The 24,328-nt window shown below is 38.1% G+C and overlaps 1 protein-coding gene across 1 annotated transcript in view; it reads right to left on the reverse strand.

The window, feature by feature from the left end:
- Positions 1-19,068, reverse strand: part of shtn3 (shootin 3) — a 20,677-nt gene extending 1,609 nt beyond the window's left edge. Inside the window, 20 exon segments of the mRNA XM_043257551.1 lie at positions 1-718; positions 2,086-2,335; positions 2,714-2,834; positions 2,942-3,031; positions 4,119-4,133; positions 5,015-5,118; positions 5,208-5,278; positions 5,358-5,402; positions 5,404-5,461; positions 5,464-5,505; positions 6,221-6,374; positions 9,588-9,734; positions 9,942-10,036; positions 11,296-11,377; positions 11,567-11,664; positions 11,751-11,913; positions 12,566-12,660; positions 17,588-17,648; positions 18,788-18,846; positions 18,984-19,068. The exon segment at positions 1-718 is cut by the window's left edge and continues 1,609 nt beyond it. Of these exon segments, the coding sequence (XP_043113486.1) occupies positions 586-718; positions 2,086-2,335; positions 2,714-2,834; positions 2,942-3,031; positions 4,119-4,133; positions 5,015-5,118; positions 5,208-5,278; positions 5,358-5,402; positions 5,404-5,461; positions 5,464-5,505; positions 6,221-6,374; positions 9,588-9,734; positions 9,942-10,036; positions 11,296-11,377; positions 11,567-11,664; positions 11,751-11,913; positions 12,566-12,660; positions 17,588-17,648; positions 18,788-18,846; positions 18,984-19,014 (1,914 nt within the window). The 5' untranslated portion in view covers positions 19,015-19,068 and the 3' untranslated portion in view covers positions 1-585.
- Between the last annotated feature and the right edge of the window lie 5,260 nt (positions 19,069-24,328).

The raw sequence follows: 24,328 nt of genomic DNA on the forward strand, positions 1-24,328 counted from the left end.
TAACTGCTTTGCATCGAATCCGAAGTACATTCTGTGCCACTAGCGGCATCTGGTTAAAACAAACAGTCCTGATCTCGGGATGAGCCAGTGTCGTCAATTTGGACTCAATTTGACTCGTCGGCGTGGGAAAAGCTCAAAAGGATAGAATGAAAGTCAGTCTTGTGGTGTTTTTGGACCCCATTGACTCAAAATATCTCCTTTCGGGAACGATATGTAGGGGACTGCAAAGCACATCCGTGAGTTTCTGCTCCGGTGAATCGAGAAGAACGGGACCGTCGGCCAATCGTTTCTCCAGGATGCTGCTAGTGGCACAGAAACGACACTCTTCATCGGTAAAGGTTTCCTTGCTTGCGTTCGTGACTCGGATCCGTGAATCCGAGATGGCAACTACAATGACTCCGAAGCGTGTGACCGACGTCTCCGTGTACTGCACATTTACACCGAACGGGAAAAAAAAGCTGCAAGTAATGATCTTTCTATATTCGCTGAAAGCATGAACGGTTGAATTTTTTTAACGAACTAATTTAGAAAGCGTGTTTTTTTTTTGTGCAAATAATGCAGCCGTCCTTGCAGCGCTGCTTGCCGTTAACACTCGGCGTCTGTGCTACTGTTTGCTGCATCGGGGCTTTGTGCATCGGAGGAGCTGATGGTGGTCTGCAGGTCGCCGCTCGCGTCCGTGTGACTGATCCACTTCTCTGCATCGCCGGCCTTCATTTCACTGATTGTAAGAGTATAAGCAAAAACGGATGACAATTTAACATGCAATATTTATATATGTAAATATGGGGTTAACATTTGGCAAGACGGGTAACGGCCTTAAAGTTTTGGAGGTAGCAAAATATGTAAAAATCCTCACTCTCAGACCATCTAGGGTTTTTTTTTCTCACTGGAAATGATTTGGAGAAATGTAGCATCATCTCTGCAGTGAATGGGTGCCGTCAAAGTTATCACCTTACTTACCAAGTCCATGGATTACATTGATAATTGCAAAAAAAAATTTTTTTTATTTTTAAACATTTTTTTATTGCATGTTTTTTAAATGTTAGGTTTAGATATGCAGATGTCATATTTTTTATTGCATGTTTTTTAAATGTTAGGTTTAGATATGCAAATGTGTCATATTTTTTTATTGCATGTTTTTTAAATGTTAGGTTTAGATATGCAGATGTGTCATTTTTTTATTGCATGTTTTTTAAATGTTAGGTTTAGATATGCAAATGTGTCATTTTTTTTTATTGCATGTTTTCTCAATGTTAGGTTAAAATATGCAAATGCGTCATCATTTAATTATGTATGCCGACTTTGCATACATTTTCGGTACAAAAAACAGTTTCAAATTTTTTTTCTTGTTTCATTTTTTTGTCACGTTAGAGTGAAAAAAAAATCTAATTTTGTCCCTCCATAATTCAGAGAATACTCAGAAGCGACAGAATACACTCGTATATAACCAAGTCGGTTATATATGAACAAATCCCTCTGTAAAAACCTTTAGGTTATAGACGGGATTAAAAATGTAAAGTGTGTGTAAGTGCTCCTGAAGTGGAGATCTGTGGCTCAGTGTAGGAGAAAACGGCTTTTAAAAATATGTATTGTAAACGAATAGATAAAGTTAAACACTCAACAGTGTCTTTTGGATGTTTTTTCCCCGCTAGTCTTAAAAAACACAAAAGCCAAAATTCTCAAAATTGACAGGTGCATGAAAAATCAGTCCATAATTCAAAAAAATGACTTTCTCCAGTGAAAAAGCTGCCTTAATCAGCAAAGAAAGATGCACAGATCAAACATTATTTACAAGCAAAAACAGATAAATGCTTTCTAAACAAATACGTGAATGTATTCTGATGTGAGATTGACTTAAAGTTTTGTTATGGATGGTTTAAAGGTAAATGCGACGATAAATGAATCTTTTCACAGTGATGTTTTTATCCGCTCTCATTCTGACGGCACCCATTTACTGCAGAGCATCCGTCGGTGAGCAAGTGATAAAAAGCTGCATAACTCCAAACCTGTTTTCATAACAGGACAAACTCATCTACGTCTTGAAGTTTCATTTCCCTTGCGGTCCACCGAATGGCGTCACCTTACCTTGAACAGCACCCGTTGGCGACCGGTTCGGCGGACTCTTTCTCACAGAGAGCTCTGGGGACGCCGTCCGTCTGAGCGGCTCCTTTGGACTCGGCGGCCGGCTCTCGGCCCGAGTCTGAGCTGGTTCTCGATCCGCGCTCGCTGCCCGACAGAGAGCTGCTGCCCGGCCCTTCTGTGTCTTTGCCGGAGTCAGAACTGTGTCGGCCGTTCAGGCTGTTCGACGAGGACACTTTACTCAGCTGCCCGTCGTCTACAGAGCGACAGAGGAGAGATTCTCGTGAACTAAAACCTATTTTAAAAAGCGTCTGGATGGAGAACGTCACACTTCCTGTTGAAATGGTAAATAGATAGCGACCCTGGAGTACAAAAGCAGGGGTGTATTTGTAGTCAAAATAATCATTTTTTTTCTATTATGCCAAAAAATCATTAGCACGTTGATATCATTAATATATTACGGAATAATTTTGTGCATCGCTAAGAAGTCATTTGGACAACTTTCAAGGCGATTCAGCTTTCAGATTATGTACATATCCCAGTTTATATAAATATAATGACTGGTTTTGTGGTCCAGGGGTTAAACGATGTGCGTGTTTCGTATGCTGTTGTAGGCTGGGGTTTATCCTCGTGCCTTCTGCGTCCGGATCGCAGGCCTGTTTGCGTCTCCTCCTCAGAATCACTTCCAGTTCGCTGTCCTTTTTAGCGTGAACCACTTCCTGGAAACCACGGCTGGGACTTTTCTTCACCGTCTCCTGCAGATTCGGGAAGAAAAGAGAACGAAGTTTGCAATCTGGTATTTCTGATCAAATGCAAACTTTCTGTGATCTGTGGATCAGTAGTGATTGAATGGCATGCCTACCAGAATCCCTTTCAGCTCTTCCATTGCACTTTCCTGTTGTTTTTCCTCCACCGCCGCCGCCGCCGCCGCCACCGCCACGGGGCTCGGCTGCTGAGGGCCAGGAACAGACTCCGTTTAACTACAAAAACTGCGCTAGTGACCGAAATGAAGCTAAACCATTACATGAATAGCAGATTCAAAATAAATATGGAAATGCTGCCACGTCAAGTAATTGAAATAAATCAATTTCTTTTAAATTCAGTGTTTGAGTTGCAATTATGCAGAAGGGTGATCTGAAAAGTAGAATTTACTTGAAATATTTTTATTTAGTTTTAAGTTAGCTGTTTATTTTTACTGCATGAATTGCATGAATCACACATATCACACTCAATAATAATAATAATAACAGTGTTTAGGCAAAGGTGACACATTTAAAACAATAATAAAAAAGCTTTCTGTACATTAAATGTATCACGGTTTGAGCAAATATCATCATTATTTTCAACATTATTAATAATAAATGCTTCTTGAGCGGCAAATCATCACATTATAATAAAAAGCTCTGGCAACTGAATATATATATATATATATATATATATATATATATATATATATATATATATATATATATAAATATTATATTAACTTGCAAAATGAGAAATGTTGCCAAGTATTGTAATGTTGTATTCAAGTTTTAGTAAAATTACTAAAATTCTAATTATACATAGAATTATTAAAAGACAAAAAGTAGAATAAATTACAAAAACACATTTAACTCGTTGAAAATATTATTAAAAAACTATCAAATAAAATAACACTGGTGATATAGATCACCAAAACATTGCAAAAAACCTAAATGGCTAAAAAGCAGCTACAGCATGTTTTAAAGTTTATTTCCGAAAGGCCAAACCAAAAGTGAATGTCCATGCAGCAAAATGGGAAGAAGGCAATGAGTAAAGTGAGGGCTATAGCTATTGATCAGAAGTGATACGGCCCCTTTGAGCCTCAGGATCGTCTCGTGGCTTCGCCCATCAATAACTTAAATAAGATGGATCCTCTCTCGACCCATCAGTCTATACACGAAATGCTTTAATGAGCGGCCTTTCTTTATATTGACCAAATGGTGCTGAGTTGTTGTGATCGTATCAGAGCGGCGTGACTGTGAACACTGTAAAGGAGATCTGTGATTTGAACATACCTTTGTGCCAAATCTCTGAAACAACGAGGTCAGCAGATGATGTTACAGACGAGAGAAAACATAACAGATCATCAATCAGTGCACACACACACACACACACACACACACACACACACACACACATTTCAATTTAAAATGAGAATGACTGAAATTCAATATAACTGAACAGCAGTGCTTTCAGTTGACTTTTTATAATATTTTAACTTTTACTGTATTTTATCAAGCACATTGAAAATGAGGTACGATAATAATAATGTGACATGTAAAACATGTATAATGCTACAAAAGATTTATATTTCACCTAAATGCCGTTCTTTTGAGAAATATTAATCATAACAATTGCTTTCAACACTGGAAATAATACGTTTAGATTATAATAATAATGTTTTTAGCAGCGGATCATCAAAATATAATGATTTCTGAAGGATCGTGTGACACTGAAGACTGTGTTGATGCAGAAAATCCAGCTTTGAACGCAGGAATAAATTACATTTTACAATATATCGGATTATCTGACATTTTAATAATAGTTCACGCTATTTCTGTGACTGCTCGTTTTATCAGATCGATTGAGCGCAAAATAAATCAATTAACAAATGTTTAAAAGAATTAAAAAAGCACCGACACAAAGCTTTGAGCGCTAGTGCGAATGCCCGAAAATTTCAACGTATTTGTATTTATGTTACATTTAAAAAATGCGTTTTTATTTTATAGTCCACGAAGGAAAAACACTTCACAGAACGCTACATTTAGCTCAAAGTGTTCAAAACGGAGCCAATGAACAGCAAACGGAAACCTTCAAACTATTGCATTTCTTCGAATTTCCTTTCGAATTCCTCTTCCTGTCAATCCAATTCAACATCCTGTTGGGTGTGGCCAATTCGACTCGACCTCACCTTAGTGTCCTGGCTCTTCACAGGCCTGAGGACCACGCCGTGTTTGATTCTCTCCATCATCTCATTGACGGCTTTGACTTTGACGTCGTCCACGGCTTCATTCGCTGCGTGCAAAGAGAACGGGTTCGTCCGGATACCAATAATAACGATAATAATAATAATAATAATCAAAATACACCGTAGGGACATTCACCTGGGGCCTGCTCTAGTTTGGGGGCTCCTTTACCCCCCTTGGAGGACTTCCTCATGATGGCGATGAGAGAGCTGCCGTGAACAGACAGATGTATTTAGGCGTTAAACGGCGCGGCTCTTAATGACCGTGTATGACGGCGTGGGGCGTTACCTGAGGGGGTTACAGCGGGAGGGAGGAGGCGGGGAGGCGGAGGGGCGGGGGCGGAGGAGGGGGAGGCGGTTGAGGGGAGGGGCTGGGGCAGGGCCGTCCCGGGAGGGGCCTGACGCACAGCTCCTCCTCTCCTCCTGCAGCTCTTTAACTGTGACAAACGACAAAAGGATGCTGGATGTTACTGTATGTGGGTCACTGCGGTTTACGACTGAATTCTCTGTTCTCCTTCAAATGCAAAGCACTCAAAAACACACATGCGTGTATATATTTTTCAAAAGATTTGTGTGAATATTTGTGCCGTCAAATGATTAAGCGGTATTAATTGCATCCAGAATAAAGGTGTTTGTTTATGTCATAATATATATACACACACGTGCATGTAAATATATTAAATATTTAAAATTTTTCTATATTAAATATACATGAATATAAATATAGATGGGAATAATGTGTGTATACTGTGAATATTTATTATGTATGTATAAATACAAACAAGAAATTTATGAAAAATTAAGAATTTTAAGAAAAAATAAGAAAATTAAGAAAATTATGCTATGTTTATTTATTAAATATATTTATATATAATATAACATAGGAATATAAATATATAATTTTTTTAAAGATATATGCTGTACGTGTGTGTATTTTATATATACGTAATAAATAAATATAGACAGTCCAAACAAATATATTATGTAAACAAAAACCTTTATTTTGGATGCGATTAGTTGTGACGAATTGTTTGACAGCACTATTAAATACATGGAAATATTTTCTAAATATATACTGTATGCGTGTGCATTGATCTGTGCCTAATAAATATACACTTTGCAGCCCTAATTTAAAGTCATCCTAAGTTTTACCTTTCTGTTCCAAAAGAGTGCTTCTCTTCTCTTCTTCCTGCAGTCGTCCCTCAGTCTCTTTCTTTTCTTCGTCTAGTACCTCCATTTGTCTTTGCAGTTGAACTAGTTGCTTACGCAAAGCGCATTCGTCCAGTTCAGCCTCTAGAGCTTTTACCTGCAAACAAATGAGACATATAGTGAGTTCAAGACGGGACAAATGTGTTTACAAGTTGAATGCACGTGTCAAATGAGTAGGAAAATCAGGAACACAAATCTATCTATCTATCTATCTATCTATCTATCTATCTATCTATCTATCTATCTATCTATCTATCTATCTATCTATCTATCTATCTATCTATCTATCTATGTATCTATCTATCATCTATCTATCCATCTATCTATCTATCTATCTATCTATCTATCTATCTATCTATCTATCTATCTATGTATCTATCTATCTATCTATCTATCTATCTATCATCTATCTATCTATCTATCTATCTATCTATCTATCTATCTATCTATCTATCTATCTATCATCTATATGTATCTATCCATCTATCTATCTATCTATCTATCTATCATCTATCTATCTATATATCTATCTATCTATCTATCATCTATCTATCTATATCTATCTATCCATCTATCTATCTATCTATCTATCTATCTATCTATCTATCTATCTATCTATCTATCTATCTATATCTATCTATCTATCTATCTATCTATCTATCTATCTATCTATCTATCATCTATATGTATCTATCCATCTATCTATCCATCTATCTATCTATCTATCTATCTATCTATCTATCATCTATATGTATCTATATCTATCTATCTATCTATCTATCTATCTATCTATCTATCTATCTATCTATCTATCTATCTATCTATCTATCTCTATCTATCTATCTATCATCTATCTATCTATCTATATCTATCTATCTATCTATCTATCTATCTATCTATCTATCTATCTATCTATCTATCTATATCTATCTATCTATCTATCATCTATCTATCTATCTATCTATCTATCTATCTATCTATCTATCTATCTATCTATATCTATCTATCTATCTATCTATCTATCTATCTATCTATCTATCTATCTATCTATCTATCTATCTATCTATCTATCTATCTATCTATCTATCTATCTATCTATCTATCATCTATATGTATCTATATCTATCTATCTATCTATCTATCTATCTATCTATCTATCTATCTATCTATCTATCTATCATCTATATGTATCTATCCATCTATCTATCTATCTATCTATCTATCTGTCTGTCTGTCTATCTATCTATCTATCTGTCTATCTATCTATCATCTATCTATCTATCTATCATCTATCTATCTATCTATCTATCTATCTATCTATCTATCTATCTATCTATCTAAGTTGCATGTATAAAATACCATAGTACTGTACAATTACAATGTAATACATTATTTAATTTACAGCACCTTCATAAATTTCAGAAAAACACAAAAAGGCAAAAACACTCCTAATTCATACATCTTTTTGTACATGTAGAGAATCTTAATAGAAATTTTATGCAGAAAAGGAAAATCGACATCTTACAGAAGCCAATTTTCGCCACAAAATAATAAAAAAATGTAATTAGAAATATAGTATAAAGTAGATTTCCTTTCTCACAATTGCGTGTCTACATCTTTTTCTCCGATTTGTTAGATATAGTTATAAAATCCAATTCTGAAGAAAAAAGCGACTATTTCCTTGCGAGCGCGTCTTCATATTTCACGGTTCTGACAGCCGTGAGTTTTCTTCCCACGCAACAGTGCGTCATAAAGTCAGAACTGTGAAATATAAACTCGCAACCGTAAGAAAAGAGACTGAATTTAGTCAAAAAGCCAATCAAAATACCGTCTTGCCCTGACCCAAGTATTTTGAACACCCCCGACTTCCCAGGTTTTTTAGGAAATCATAAATATATTAAGTTCCCATAAACGGTTTGTCTCCGTGGAGATCTGTCTCATGTTTGGATTGGATTGGTGCGGTGAACTCAAATAGATCCCAAACTGGTGCCAAAAGTTAAACGCCCTTGACTTTGGTAGAGAATGAGTTCATATTTACAGGCTGACCGGCAAACATGGCTTTGCTAACACAGCCTATCGATTGCGTGACGTCTGAAGTGAGGATCCATGCTCTTTGGTTTTCAGTTGTGGGTCAGACTGTATATTGACCGATGACCCACCAAAAGCAGGACCAGCGATGCTGCAATCCTGTCACTGCACGAAACCCACCTCATGCCCTGCTTATACAGTCTGTGGCTTGTATTTATGACAGACGGATGCCGAACGAGTCTCCTAATCTCCTCCGGATGCCTCTTCTGGTGCTTTGAGATTCGCGTTGATTTAATACAGCTGAGGTTGTGTTGAGCCTGGCGCCCATGTGTGTTTGTCATTTAATGTGGTTTGAAAAATACTGCGTGTTACTGCAGAGGCGAAAAACTCAACTTTGTTTCCTGAAGCGTAATAGGGCACGAGTAACCTAATTACCTAAAAATTGCAATATAATGGATTATGTTAATTAAGTCGTACAGCTGTAGAGTGAAAATAAAGCTATTGCATAATTCGAAATATTTTTGGTTTGTTTGCATAAAATGCGTGTGTGTGTAGAGTGTATACTTAGTCTGCATAAACGCACACATATGCATGTATATATTTTATAAAATGTCACGTTTATAAATTAAATACGATATAAACGATAAAAACATAAATATATACATGTACGTATTTCTTAAACATATGCTATATAATAAAAGCATAAATATATACACGAATATATCACGTAAGCAAAAACCTTTATTTGCTATGCTATTAATCATTTGACAGCACTAGTTAATAATAAAATCATTTGGAATCAGTAACAGACTACAATTTGTAAGTTATGGACTTAAATAATGGCACAAATACCAGAAATGTGTTAATCGCAAACCTATCGCGCTTCGGTTAAATACTCTTCTCCGACAGCCATGTCTTTTTTATCCCTGAAAGTGTTCAGTAAATCCTTCCGGTACGGTTTGTGCAAGCTGTTACTAAATCTGGCCCCCAAAAAATAAAACCGGTCATTAAACTGAATTCTTACATCAATTTACAGTACGAAATGCTCTGTTTGAGATAACGAATAATAACGAATATTAGGGGATTATTATTTATGAAAGGATTCGGCACACTGAAAAGGGGTTTAGTCAATTTAATTCCGTTGTCTAATCCTTTCATGCAAGTTATGATTAGGCTTATTGTGTTGAACTTTCACTGATGGGGTTTTTTTGTCGTTACGTAATAAAACCGAAACCTGTGCTGCAGTTTTGCACTTCTAAAATTCGAATTGAATTTCACCTACCTTGTCTTGGTGCTGTAATCTCTCTTCTTCTAATGTTTTGGTCACGCTGGCCACGTCTTCTAAAGCTTTGAGCAGCTGAAGGCCGGGATCTGCCTGCTGCAGGAGAATCACGCTCTGTCTGTTTGCTTCTTTCTGCTTCACCATCATCTACGGGAGAAGATGGGCATTAGAAAACAACTTCATCTTTATTATTTAGCTGTTTAAAGGTATCAGACATACTGCTGGGATGCAGGCAGTCGAGGACAATTCACACTCATCAGTCAATAAATACGTTTTTCTTGTCTTTGGGTTGGATTTTGAGGTCACCGGGTCACAGTTTGTCACAGCAGGGACTTAAGTTTTATTGTCTTGTACCTCATGTGCATAGGTCTCTGCTTTCTGCCTGAGGCTCTGCTCCAAATCCAGCTGCTCCTTCATGTTTTCATACTCATGAGTGGCCATCATAGACACTAGAGATAAACCAAGACGGCCGGTTAGTTATAATAAAGCAAGAAACCTGGTTAAATCGTTAAAAGACTGCATTACAGGCACAGATTATTCTATGGACAGCACAAATGCTAAGGAATGTACTGATTCTACTTTTACATTAATAATTGTGAAAAATAGTTGGATCTATCTATACTAAACAGATATGCTGAATAAAAAGTAATGCTTTAGGGAACCATACACTACTGCGCAAAAGTTTGATGTCGGTAATTTAGAAAAATAAATACTTTTCCTCAAAATAAGTGACGGTAAAGATATTTATAATGTTGCAATTAATAATAAACACTGTTCATTTGAGCTTCCTGTTCATCAGATAACCCAGAAAGAGATCATCATTTTAGTTAATATTTATATTTAATTAAATTTAATTAATATTTTGCAATATAAAAAAAAAAAAATATATATATATATATATATATATATATATATATATATATATATATATATATATATATATATATAAGACAGTTATTTAAAATGTAAATTACTGGATAAATAAATGTATTACATTAATACAGCCTTATGGAGAAAACGAGACTTTTTCAAATATTTTCAAATATTTTCAAATCTTCAAATACAGTTTTTTACTGACCCTCAAAATTTTAAAAGGTAGAAACAGAAAGGTAGCCTTCCAGACATTTTCTTTACGAAAAAAGAACCAGCTCATAATAGAAATTGCTGTGTTGTATCTTCACTGTCACGGCATTTTTCCTCATAAAACAAAAAGCTGGTTCAAAAAGAACTCACTCTTGGTTCCAAGCTCTAAGTATCTGTGTGCCTTTACACGTAAACATCTATCAATTTATCTATCTATCTAGTAGATGCTAAAATACAATCACATGTCTGCATATATCACCTATTTTACATCATGGCTACTTCCATCAGATTTCATGTATAGGCAAAATTTTCATGTAAAAAATGAAATCCACTAAACGTTGAGCACGTGCAGGATGAGTCAAGTGTTTGACTTGAGCTATGCGGTTTCCAGTATCCAAGTAATTAACACCAGTGAGCAAAGAGGGAGCCGGGAGGACGTCAAAGCAGAGAGCATCACCCCCAGCTGGAAGAGAGGGGCTTCCTGTGGTGAATCTTTTACAGATAATTTGATCGGGGACTGTGACGTGCGGCCGGTAGTGAGTGGGCCGGCGGGGAGCATTAATCTTCTTGGAAAGCACACGCGCAGATGCACTGTCGCTTCACAAATGAAGCGACCCAAACTCACCCCTGTTGAACCTCTTAATGGTCTTGCTCTGCTGCTCGACGGTTTTGTAAAGCTCCTTCATCTCGGCCTGCTCCTTTTCGGTCTGTAAACGAAAACGAGGCACATGTTTGAGAAACCATCGAACTATATTGGACATTGTTCCCCCGGTATCCCTTCAGCGGGTCACTAAGGCTTCATTTCAAGCTCATTCATTATTCACGAACAGGTTAAAACACCGCCTAAGCCCCCATTCACCGCCACCGAGCCTGAAAAGAGTTGCTTTGCCACTCACGAGCGCCGTCAGCTCCTCTATCTGTCTCTGCTGATCTTGAAGCTGACAGGTCAACTGCTTCTTCTCCTCCAGCAGAGAACTCACCGTTTCTTGGAGATCTGTGGAAAAATCTGAAGCTGCAGTGGATGCTTCTCGAATGAAACGCGTTCATTTTTTTTAAAGCTGCAGCTAACTCTGTGCTTACCTTTGACCTGCTGCTTATACTGCGAAAAAGGATCGGAGCCGGGTTCTTGGGTGTCTGTCTCTTCTTCTAGGGAAATGCAGTCGGAAATGCTGGGCAGCAGCTCGTCCAGACACGGCCGTGAGGACAGGCTCAAATACTTCAGCTTCCTGTTCTCACAGTTCAGCTGAAAGAGGTCCACATTATTAACTACAGTTATCATCACGGGCCTAATTATTATTATTGCCATTTACCATATCCGCGCTTGCGCTACGAAAAAAGAATGAAAAAAGGTTTTACAGTAAAAGTAAAATAATACAGTAAAAACTGGTCAACGGACGTAATCTAATGGGACATTTACAGTAAAATACTGTTTAAAAAAATAACATTGACGGCACGCATTAGATGGGTTTTCACCGAAATAACAGTTAAAACAGATTTTAGTAATTTGGTTTATTTACATTTTTACTTAAACTATGCTTTTTTATTGTACATTTAATGTAATCCAGTAAAATGTCAAAAAAAAAAAAAATCTCAGTAAAGTCATCATAATTGCTTTTTTACTGACTGTATATTTGCTACACTGTGCCAAAATTTGACAGAAATGAAAAATGAATCAATAAATCATGACCTCAATTCAAATTCACAGCCAGTACGTTCTGCAAAAAATCTCTACATTTGTGTTCAACACCGATATATTTCTAATTACAATAGTTACGTTACTCATTGTTAGTTTATATGAACTATTTTAGTTTACTGATGGTAACAAATGGAACCTTATGATAAAGTGTTACCAGCTTTTCTAATCAAACAGGAGTACGGTAATGTTGGTCAAACACCTTGGTAGCCAGAGCCTCGGCATTTTCCCGGCACGATTTCTCGATCTCAAGCTGGGTCTGTAACACGTTCACCTCCTCGATCACCATTTGGGAAACTGCAGAGAAATCACAAGCATCTAGGAGTAAGCACATCAGCTCATATTTACGGCGAAACCCATCACGCAGGACCTAAATCGAAACCGTTTAGATCTAGATCTCGAATTCTACGCACGTTTTTAGATATAAATACCAGCAAAAGCTTATTCTCATCGCTTTCACCGTTACTCGAGGTGAACTTCAAGCTACCTCCTACACGGTTCACGAGAGGGGCCGTCGAATCCAGAAGCACAGAAATGATTCGCGAGAGTTGCGTTTTAATGTATAAAATGCACGTGAGATAAAAGACGGTGTTGCCTGAACCAAAAATGATGCATTTATGAAAATTGGAAAAAGCATATAGAAAGCAAGGATGATAAAAACAGCTGGTTTTGTTATCAGTGAAACATTACCAGAGATGGACAGTTATCAGTTACACGCTCACAATAGGGACCGTTTCCCAACACCATGGGTAGCACTGATGGACCGTTGCTACAAAGCGCCCGCGTGGTAACCCTATACACTACACTGGCCTCTCAAATACAGGATCGGATGTCATAGCAATGCCTGAGCAGCTCGCATCAAACAGGAACAAGTCATCGGTGCAATAAAATACATGCAGATGGCATCTAAAAAAAAACAAACGTTCTGCAGATCTTTAACGCTGTAAAATGATTTTGTAATATCGCATAAATATATGCGTACGGGGCAAAATATTGGCAATGCATCATTTACGTCCGTGCTTTTCACAGGAAACGAGCAAGAAGGGAGTTTATTAAACATTATTCCGTGAAAGGCTGTTGAATTATGCAGGAACGCCGCCTCTCTCCACACGCAGTCACAGCAAAGTGCCCTCCAGCCCTTCCCCAGAATAAATAACCTCCTCGTTTTCTTTTCACATGGCAGCATACTGTACACGAGGAAGGAAAGCAGGCTGTAGTCAGTGCGCGACCTCACTTTGACCCCTCGATCGGGGGGGTGATCGCGATTCTGATATCGCACCATTTGACGCAAAACTGACGCGCATAATTAAGAAACACGGATTAAAACAGCTCTATAATACCACTGCTGTAATATCGTTTCAATTAAAGCACTTTTGGTTTTCACTTTCCGTTAAACGTGCAGCACACTGCAGAGCGAACGAGAGGATAACCTAGTGACGAAAGAGGATGTGCAAAAGAGGATTCAGTAATGCAAATGGCCAGAAGAGAAATGCACAGCGGAAATCATCCAAATATGCGCTCCATCGATTTTTTTAGCTTACTGATCCATCACAGCCACTGACCCAACATATAATGCTTGCTATTTTCTGCTAGCATCAGATGTAGATTAAGGCCAGTTGATATTTTTCATTTAAAAAAATAGGGGTGTGTCAATATATTGTCACGATATGCATTGCAATACATACATGCAATATACATATTGGCTAGTGATCATTTGAATTGGGTATAGTACACCCAAAATAAAAGTTAATTTGGCATCAAATTAATTTATGGTTTAATAACATGTCAGCAACGATGGCTTTGCGTCAATCGATTTCCTTCGATTACAATGAAAATTAACAATGACATAATAATTTTGTCTTAAAACTTCAACAAACAAAAGAAAAAAAAATACGAGCTAAAATAATAACGCAGAGTCTTTCCACTAACTATATGACAAAAAAAAGTTTTAGGAGACAGATTAAAAAAAATGTCAGTTATTATTTATTAATAAATAAAAATAAAATATATTTTGAAAATATTTACATGTATTTGTTTATGTCTATATAAATTATTTAAATATATTTAATATATAAACAACATATTTTTCTTAAACATATACATGCATGTGTGTATTTATATTTGCGTAATAAATAGTCACAGACAGACATATACATATATATATATATATATATATATATATATATATATATATATATATAACTTTTATTCTGGATGTAATTAATCGTTTGACAGCACTACTCTAAACACAGCTGAAACTGCTTGAAGTTTCATGTCAGCAATACCTAAATGCTTTAGAAATCACCAGACCCTGCATTTATGAGTTACACTAAAAGCGAAACAGCCCCGATCTATGCACATGTGGGTCATTCGCTAATTGTGAGTTTGCACGGGTCGCCCGAAAAAATAAAGCAGCACAATAACAGGGGCGTGGCTCCCTCTTTCCCTCGCAGGTCAGTCCAAACTCATCTGCTCAACTCGTTTGGCTTCTAATGATTGACCGAGAGAGCCCTGCTTCTGGGCTTTCTTCTGCGAGCAGATTCTAGGTCAGCACGTCCAGCGCGCCTAATGCTGCCGCATGAGCAAAACATGGCTCTGCGGAGTCAGTCGAACGGAGGCTGAAAGAACTGCTGCAGCAAACAAGCGTTCGTCTGCCGCTTCAACGCAACCTTAGGCTGGCATTGGTCCGGCGTGAGCGCATCCAAACCCATTCTGAGCTCTTTTAATAAATCTCAACAGTTAAGGTTTAATCACCCGGCAATTTTGGTTTCAACTCCGGCACTAATTGCGCCTCTGCTTGAAACCCATAATCTGCTCCGAACGAATGCGCAGCATCAAAGCGTTCATTTTTGTGTGTATATTAAGGTTTGCCTCTTTCCGTGAGATATGTAAAGTGTAACGGTAAATAAGCCGAGTAACGGGGCTGATCGCTTGTGTTATAATTTGCATAAGTGCGGAGGGTGTTCTTAATGAAGCCTGCTCAGGCGTCCCGAAGAGGAGGTAGGAGACAGCTGCTTTGCCAGACGCACATCCAGTACCTCCCAGATACTCGACAGCCGTTCCCCCGCAGCAGCCAATCATTAAACAGACCACAGACCAATCGCACGCACCCAGCACAAGACTATTGTCCCGTGTGACAGCAACTAGGCCAAACTGCTGCCACATTTGCTGTGTCATGTTAGCCAAGCAAGAATTTGTGCCATCTAGCGAGGCCGAGGTTAGAACATAAATACGCTGCCATTGCGCTGCATTAAAAAAATAACACGTTAAAATTGACCGTAGTGTGCAGACGACGTGCGTTTTGCTTTTCGAGGGCATTCGCATCGAATACATTTCCACTAAATCTTATTCAGGGTGACTTGCATTTCGGTTGAGAGTGCATGAGCGCGTTTGGTTTTGAACTGCAACGGAAGGTTGAAAAGCGGGCGCCTATTCATTTTCTACCGATGAATAATTCATAATTGGCGATTTTTAATAATTTAGTGATATAACAAGACGGTGATGAGAGCTGAAGTCAGCCTGGTCTACGTTGCTTCCCTTGGGGAATGTCTGACAGTTCCCGGGACTCCAATAAAAAAAGAAGACTAAAACGCTCTAAAATAAATACAGAATTATGACAATATTCACTTACAACAACAATACTGTCAAGTATTCACAACTGTCCGGTTTATGAAATCCTCTTAACCTGAATCATATCCGCAATTTTACATATTGATCATTATAGAAATATTGCATGTAAATTGAAATACAAAAGTATATTAACACTGAATGATAAACAGACTCATGCAGGGAATCTTCAATGATATCCTAAAGTAAAATATGCTTTCTTGAGTATTCTCTTCGCATATAACTATGTACTTAGAGTTGAATCTCCATTTAAAAACATTAACAATACACTGGACCTATACACACACCATACACACACACACACACACACACACACATATATATATATATTAGTACAACAACATTGCAGTGGCATTTTTATGCATGAGCAAGTAAAAACCCGTTAAATGAAACTCTATTTTTAATCTTGCAGACTAAAATGAGCCGTTTCTCACCTTTGAGCAATTTCCAGATTCTGTCCCTAAAGCTGGCAGCCGCCGGTGTCTCGTCAGAGTGCTTACAAATTAGTCAGTAACCGAGGCCGGGTTTCCTCGCATGTCGCAAAATGGCACGGAAGCAGGTAAGGTCACCTCAACACCGACGCATCTCCCGGTAGCCATGGAGACCGGAGTGAGCGCTAACACCTACAATAATGGAGCGTTCAGAAGAGCCCCCCGGGGTAACGTCATGGTGATACGGGCGAGCGGATCGGAAACCAGATAGGACTACACCGAGCGCGGAGTTAGCGGGAAGAGCCGAGGTCAGGTTTGATGGACGCCAGAATCATCACGAACACTGAATGGTGCGTTCGAGGCCTCCTGGGAAATCCTCATTGACGGCTCGTAACTACGATGCCGGGGCGTATTCTAATCGTTTGCTCGGAGCCGTTCAGCAAGATTATGTCCTACAGAATGATGCATAGTGAGTATTTGTGAACTGATGTGCTTCTGTTCTGTTACGTTTTAGCCCAAGGTGCGGTGGATTGAACTGCTAATTGTATAAAACTATAGTAATACTGTTTGTAAAATAATAAAAAATAATAATTTCCACCAATTTATTATCAATAGATGTCCACTGGTTGATTGGATCAGTTAATTTTTCACAGATGGCCTATTGTTACTGTTAACCTTAGTTAATCAACTATGAATGACTTTAATGATAAATATAGATAGAATATTAATATTTTTATGGTTCAGTCTTGGTTTTTTTTGTGTTAAATAGCATCTTTTTTAAAAACTATGGGTTTAATTAAACTGTATATCCCAGTATGTGGTCCAATCTCAAGTCGGTAGAGATTTTGCATCCATTGCATCCGCCCTGATTTCTCACAGATATGAACCCGACCCAGAAACTCTGAGCTTGTAATTACAGCGGCGAAGCTTTTGAATCTTTCCGACCTGACTTGAAAGCACGCAAAAAGGCCTGCAAGGGCTACGCGAGGTGCTACGAAGAAACGGTGCGTGCATTTGTGAGCAAGGATCTGCGGTCCAGATCGAGTCAGGCTGATGATGATGTTCAAGTTACTACAGAGCACACCTTTAAAAGGAATCTGCTGCACTTTGCACATTTTTTTGCCCAGTTTGAATGCCCGAAAAATGGGCATAAAAGCCGATCTTACCCCGTTTGATGTGCTTGAGTTGCCTCTCGGCCTCATCTCTCTCTGCAGTGAGTCTCTGGCACTGAAGAACAGAACAGGGGATGCCATATTAAGAGAATTATACAGAAGCAATGACAAATTACACAGTGACAGCATAGCGGTAGCAAAAACGCAACTGTTTGGGGTTACAAAATGCATTCATCCTTTTTTTATTTATTTCATTAAATTGATCAAGAGTTACAACAAAGGCGTTCGTAGTGTAGCAAGATTCTGATTTAAAATAAATGCCGGTCGTTTGAACCTTCTGCTCATCAACCAATCAAAAAGTAAGCAGCCCAAAAAAACGTTCAATGACCCCAAACATGTCCTTCGAATGCATTTATGCACACGAATGTAAACAGGAGTACATTATTTCCTTATGCACTTCATTTAACCTGCAAATTAGCGTAGCGTTTTACTTCATAGTAAAGAGTTTCCTCTGCCTGAACCAGATGTGTATGCATGTGTATCCATGCATTTACTTGCAAGCTTATTCCGGTTGCATTGATCTTCCTCTTGCCTAAAATGAATACTCATTTCCCTTTCCCTACACTGTAAAAATTAAAATATACTTTCACGTTTTCTCAGACGATGACAGCGATGCAATCCTCTGGAGTTCCTCTAGGCACCTTTCACAAAAGGCCAGTTCTCAGAGGAACTATTATTCTTTTTCCTTTATCTAAATTGCGAACACATGCAAAGGTGCCATCACACACACACACACACACACACACAATGCGATCCACCAAAACCTATCACTGTTAATCTTCCAATGGTCTGCGCCTCCAGATAAATGCAGTGTATTTAGTTTAATTGCTACTGATATGAATCAAACCACAAAAGAAATGTGAATATGAATGGATGCATTTAAGAGGTCTGACGTTAAACAGCAAATGCACGCGTGAACTGATGGGGGAAAATACTAACGATGCGACCTGCGTGATCTGTTTAAACTCTTAGGAGACGTACAAAAGATGCTCAGGCGCTGTCACACGAAAAGGGTGTCAACCCTCGAATGAATAAAAAGCCGGTAAGCTCGCGCAGCCGCAGCCTGATCTCCGGTTTTCCCTTTTCTCGCTACTCTTGAGATGAATTCATGCTCGTGAACGGAGGCTGTTCTAATCATCAGACGTGAAGGCGGTGAATTAAGATTTATTCTTTCGCGCGTGCATCACGTCTCACCTCCGCGCTCTCCTCCCGAGCCTCTCCCTCTTCATCTCCACCGGCCTCCATCTCATTCACTGCACAGATCAGCAGAATTACTCGCACGGAAAAGCACAAAACATTTGAGCAATCATCTCACACGACGCTTTCCTCGGCAAAGCCGTTGCCATTCAAGACGAGACAACTCTATTGTTATATTTAAAATGTTCAGTACCACAGCCGGTAGACAGCGGCGTCGCATCCATCTCCCTCCTCGCGGTAGACTCAGTCCTTCGGAGTACCGCCCGCCGCTTACTATGGCGAAGGACGGCTCATGAATATTAAAATCCTTGAGTGACGTTTGCCCAATCGAACCGCTTGATTGGTTGAAAACGCGACTGAATATTAATTTCGGTCACGTGATTGGACGCGCTGCCGCTAAGCTCCTCCTCCTCAAGAGGGAGCCAAACTCCGCTTTATTTGATTTATTTGATTTGATTTTATTTTTTTGTAGTAAAAGTTAATTTAGTTAAGGCATGCGTTCCCAGGTTACGATTAAAATAAATAAATAAAATGTGCAAGTCGAGAGGGCAAATCGGATAAATATAGAGACGGGCCTATACAGTTTTGACTGCTTTAGGAGTAATAGAGTTTCTTCTTGTATAGATTAACATTCAAAAAGAGGCTAAGAACCAGATTTTTGTTGAGTTGTGATATTTAGCTGTTAGTGGGTTTACATAATGCAAATTGTTTAGACTACATATTGTCTCATGAATACACTCTTAAAAATAAAGGTTCTTCACAGCCATAGTAGAACAAGTTTTGGTTCCATTCAGTCAAAATGTCTTTAAAGAACCATCTCGTTTTTGCCTTTTTATAATCCGGAGAACCTTCTTTTACCGGAAAGGCCTTTCCGTGACACATAAAGGGTATTTTATGGAGCCATTTAGACAAAAAAGGCAATTCTTTTCATTTCTATGCAAATATAAAAAGCTCTCTTTATGAATTAGCCTATGATATTAGTTACGGCTAATAAAGAATATCGCATTTTACTGTGTCTCGCTAAGTTTCGAAAGTAAAACCCCCAGAAACGTTATCATCCAAATGTCCATAATTCAGATAATCCGCTCATTCCCATTTTTCCGGATCCCTTTTCTTGAAACCCGTCTCAATGGTGCCCTCTACTTGTCTATCGTGACCCTTCTCGTCCTAATAACGCAAGTTCATTATATGTACAGGATATATAAGGCTATTATTATTCAAAGGACAGCTCTTTGCTGCTTTCTGTTTAGTTTTGCATCCCAAAGAACAGCATTAAAAACTTCAGCTGAACCTAATCTATCATCACATCCGTTGTAATTCCTCCCTATGCAGTGCAATATAAGTCCTATGTCAAACAAAGCAATTATTTAGATAGATTATCTGAACTACAACACATAATATTTCTTAAAAACCTATGTAATGAATGTTTTATATGTCGCGTCACGGTATGTTTTCATTATTAGTTTCCTTTCTCTTTCAGCTGGTCCACAGCTTTCACCACTTCTGTATAATATGCATCACATTCAGCTCATCCTTCTTGTCGTTACGCTCCTGCTGATTTCATAACTCTTATGTGCAATATTTGCTTCGACACAGTTGCAACACTTTTTGCAACGGAGCACCCTCCTCGCGTTCGCCACGGCCCGCTGACGTTCCTAACATGACAAAAGAATAAAATAAAGTGAAATGTAAAGCAGATCGACGTTCCTGTTTAAAAGCAGATGTTTGGGGGGTGCAGAAGTGCATACCGTATGAGCAGCTTTCATGTTTTAGGAGGCACTACGAAAGCTTTAAGGTATATAATGGTTTTAAAGCAGCTTATGCTCCCCTCCAGAGGACTTCGGGGAGGGTCTTGTGTATTTCGGCATTACAATGCAAAACCACATACCAGATATTTTTACATTTCTATTTAATTCCTTAATTCCCACTGTTGACTGTGCTCCTATTCTAGATCTAGATTTTATCCAGTATTTAAAATTTCATAGCTATTGAAGCCAATGAAAACAAAACGAACGAACAAAAAAGCTATATCACACTTTAATGAATTACCATCGCGACATTAAAGTCAAAATCGGGATATATTAAATCCTAATTAGGAGATAAAATGTCACAATTGTGAGAAACTGAATTATGACTTCAGGTCAAAATGATGAGGAACTTTACACAAATACAACTTGACATAAAGGTGAAATTATGATATAGAAAGGAGATTATTATCATTATTATATACTTTTAACACGAAAGCTGTAATTATGAGAACCAGTAATGATTATGACAAAAAAACATGACATTAAGTTAAAATTATGAGGTATACTAAGTCATAATTATTAGATACAGAATTTAAGATTTTTTCACACACACACACACACACACACACACACACACGCACACACACACGTTGTCTTTCCATGTTTTCCATGTCCCCCACACCTAAACCTAACTCTTGACATTTTTAGATTTTCAAAAAATTAAATCCTGTATGTTTTATGAGCTTTTTTCCTCACGGGGACCTAAAACATACTGGTTTTCCTATCCTCGTGGGGACATTTGGTCCCCATAAAGTGATAAATACCATGCGCGCACACACACGCTCAGTCTCTGTGAAGTCTGGATTTGCCCTGGCTGTCATTACCGAGCGTTTCCCCAGTGTTTGTTCTGATTGGTTTCTCCCTGGACTCTGATTCTCTCCGCCCGCCCCGACTCTATCTCACCTCTGTTTATTCTGCGACTGCCTCCATCGCTCTGTTTGCCCCTGCGCGACTATTTTCATAAAGAGCTGCCAACGGATCCCACCCCGTCTGGTGCCTCGTCGCAAATAGCGTACAACACGGCATTCAACAAGACTCGCTGTCCTGAAGCAATTAGGAATTCTCTTACGCAGCAGTGTAATATAAATTAGACTTTAATTGCAGATGTTTCAAAAGTTTACTTTTGCACTGCGCAGTGGCTTCAGGTATAGGTTTACCACAGGAAAGTTTGTCTGGAGCAAAAATGTTATTTTAGGGCTGATTAAAGAGGGTTTGTGAATGAAAACGGACTAGATCGTGTGATAACCGACTATAATGTACATACGAACTTAATTTCACAGTTAAGATAGTTGGGTATTTGAGCGAATTTGCTTGATTGTCTGTGATTTGAGCATGGCGTTGTAGGGCTTTTCTCTTGCTGTTAACTGTATGACATGCTTTCTGTTTATCTTGAATGTTGTAACAGTGATCACTGAAGGGCCGTTGCATGTTCCTGAAGCTTTAGCGTGTTTGTCATTGGCGGCTCGACGGTGTTTCTGTCAATAGGAGCTCTTCGGTGACTTCATGTATGGTTTATTGACAGGGGTGTGTTCCTGTAGGTCCTGTAGCTCAGTTCTAGTTCCTGATGCAGGCTGGACATTGACAATATAACGGGTTTAATGCATCATAAGTTCAGTAAAAGTATCTGGTAGATGTGCTACATATATATTAATTTAATGTGTATATATATATATATATATATATATATATATATATATATATAGTACTGACTAATGTTATATAGAGTTGTGTTTTTTTGTGTTTGTTTTTTTCTTTAGCGGATACGACGACTCTTGATGATGATGAGATCTGCTGTGTTTTCAATAGCGCCGTTCATAAAGCCCTTCAGAAGATCAACTTCCAAAATGCTGCGTCTCGGTCAACACCGGATTGAAATTACCTCCAGAAAAGAAAGAAGGGGAAAAAAAAGTCCCTAGCGTCTTTGTTAAATAAGAGGTGCCCAGTGTTCTTGTTCTTGTCTCATAACTTTGTTTTTAATAAGTATTATTTTTATAAGCGTGAGTATTACATACGATGTATCACACCACAGTGAAAAAATAAATGATGAAATAAATATTGTTTCATATCCCACGGCTCAGTGACCCTCGCAGATGATATATTTGACCTCCTCGCACCTGTTTGTTTCCTATATTATATGAACTTATATTTATTTTAGGTTATCTATTCAAGGAATCTGTTTAGACGAGATCATATGATATAAAATTTACAGAATATCGGCATGACAGCAAATTCTATTTTGCAATGAAATAGTTATAAACACGTGCAGCAGCAGCGTTGGCATCCGTGCGCTTGCTTCGCCTTGTTCCTGAATGAATCTTTCCTTTGGAACAAGTCAAACGATCCATGACTAATTAGTATAGCATTATATTTTATTGGACAATATCGTTTCCGGTTTAAACAATTGCTATTCCCCATTGAATAGTTTTTTACTATACTACAATATACTATAGAAGCCAATGGGGGCTGTTTAGTTACCCGCATTCTTCACAATAACATCATATGTTTAAATTTTAGGTACAATGAATAAATATTAATCTGCTATTAATGTAACAGGAACGCTCATAAGTAAACAAGGACAAAATTAAAATGTCGAATCTGTTTGAGGATGATACGCCAGTGGAAAAGTGCTTGAATTACGGTCAGATTACCCAAAATGCCGCGTGTTCTTTCATGCACACTGTGTTCTTTGTTTCTCCGCAGGGGAATGTGGCTGACTTTCCACAAGCCTCTGTAGAATTCGAAGGCCATATGGATTAAGACCTGTTTTTCGACCCAGGGTTAAAGTGTAGGTATTTAATATACGCTATTTTACAAGCTCCAAAAAATCTGTCTAGGAAAAAGTGTCAAAATTCACACACACGCGCGCACGTGCACGCACACACACACACACACACACGCACACACACACACATCAGTGATGAGCTTACCAGTGATAACATTCCCACAAACTCTACTATAAAATCACAAAATAAACAAGACATTTTGCTAATTTGGGCATTCATTTCACTGTTGATTGTTTGCCGTTCAATCAGACCTTTCCGTTTGATCCAATCAGCTCTGAAAACAAGATAAGTAACAGCCAAAAGCTTTGATTAAGTGGCCTAAAAGTTTACTAATGCCATCTAATCTTAGTGTTTCCCTGACAATCAAAGATTTGCTCAACACATTACTGGCACGCTTTTTATGTACTAAGTAGTTTGCAATAAAACCAAAGTACATTTGTTCTATGTAATCATTAATAGGCTGCTTTATTGTTCCCATCTGTTGAGTGAACTTTTGTGTAAAAGAAACCCAGTCACATGCTGTTAAAATTAAGATATGTTCCCTATCCTTTGAGATATGGTACAATTTTTTTTAACATATCTCAATAGATGTACCCAGAGTAATTTGAATCTGCTGTGCCAGATATTTTTTCTTCCTTAATACATAATAAGTGAGAAATTTGCTTTATTGCGAATGGAATTCCAAAAAAACACCAAAATGCATTAATCATACTATTGCGAAGGTTAACTTATTAATATTAAATAAGTACGCGCTGACGTCACGTAGAATCCTACCAATAGCGTCAAGTGATTTTATTAATATTCATGAGCCAAGCCCTCAACAAACTGGCCCTGCGTCCCAATGTGCACACTACCCACCTCATGTGCCCTAAATAGTATTGAAATTAACTAATATGGCATATAATTTAGGATGGATAGTGTGTACACTGGGACGCAGGCTAAAATTC

Source organism: Puntigrus tetrazona, chromosome 14, assembly GCF_018831695.1.
Source record: "Puntigrus tetrazona isolate hp1 chromosome 14, ASM1883169v1, whole genome shotgun sequence".
NCBI classification, from domain to species: Eukaryota; Metazoa; Chordata; class Actinopteri; order Cypriniformes; family Cyprinidae; genus Puntigrus; species Puntigrus tetrazona.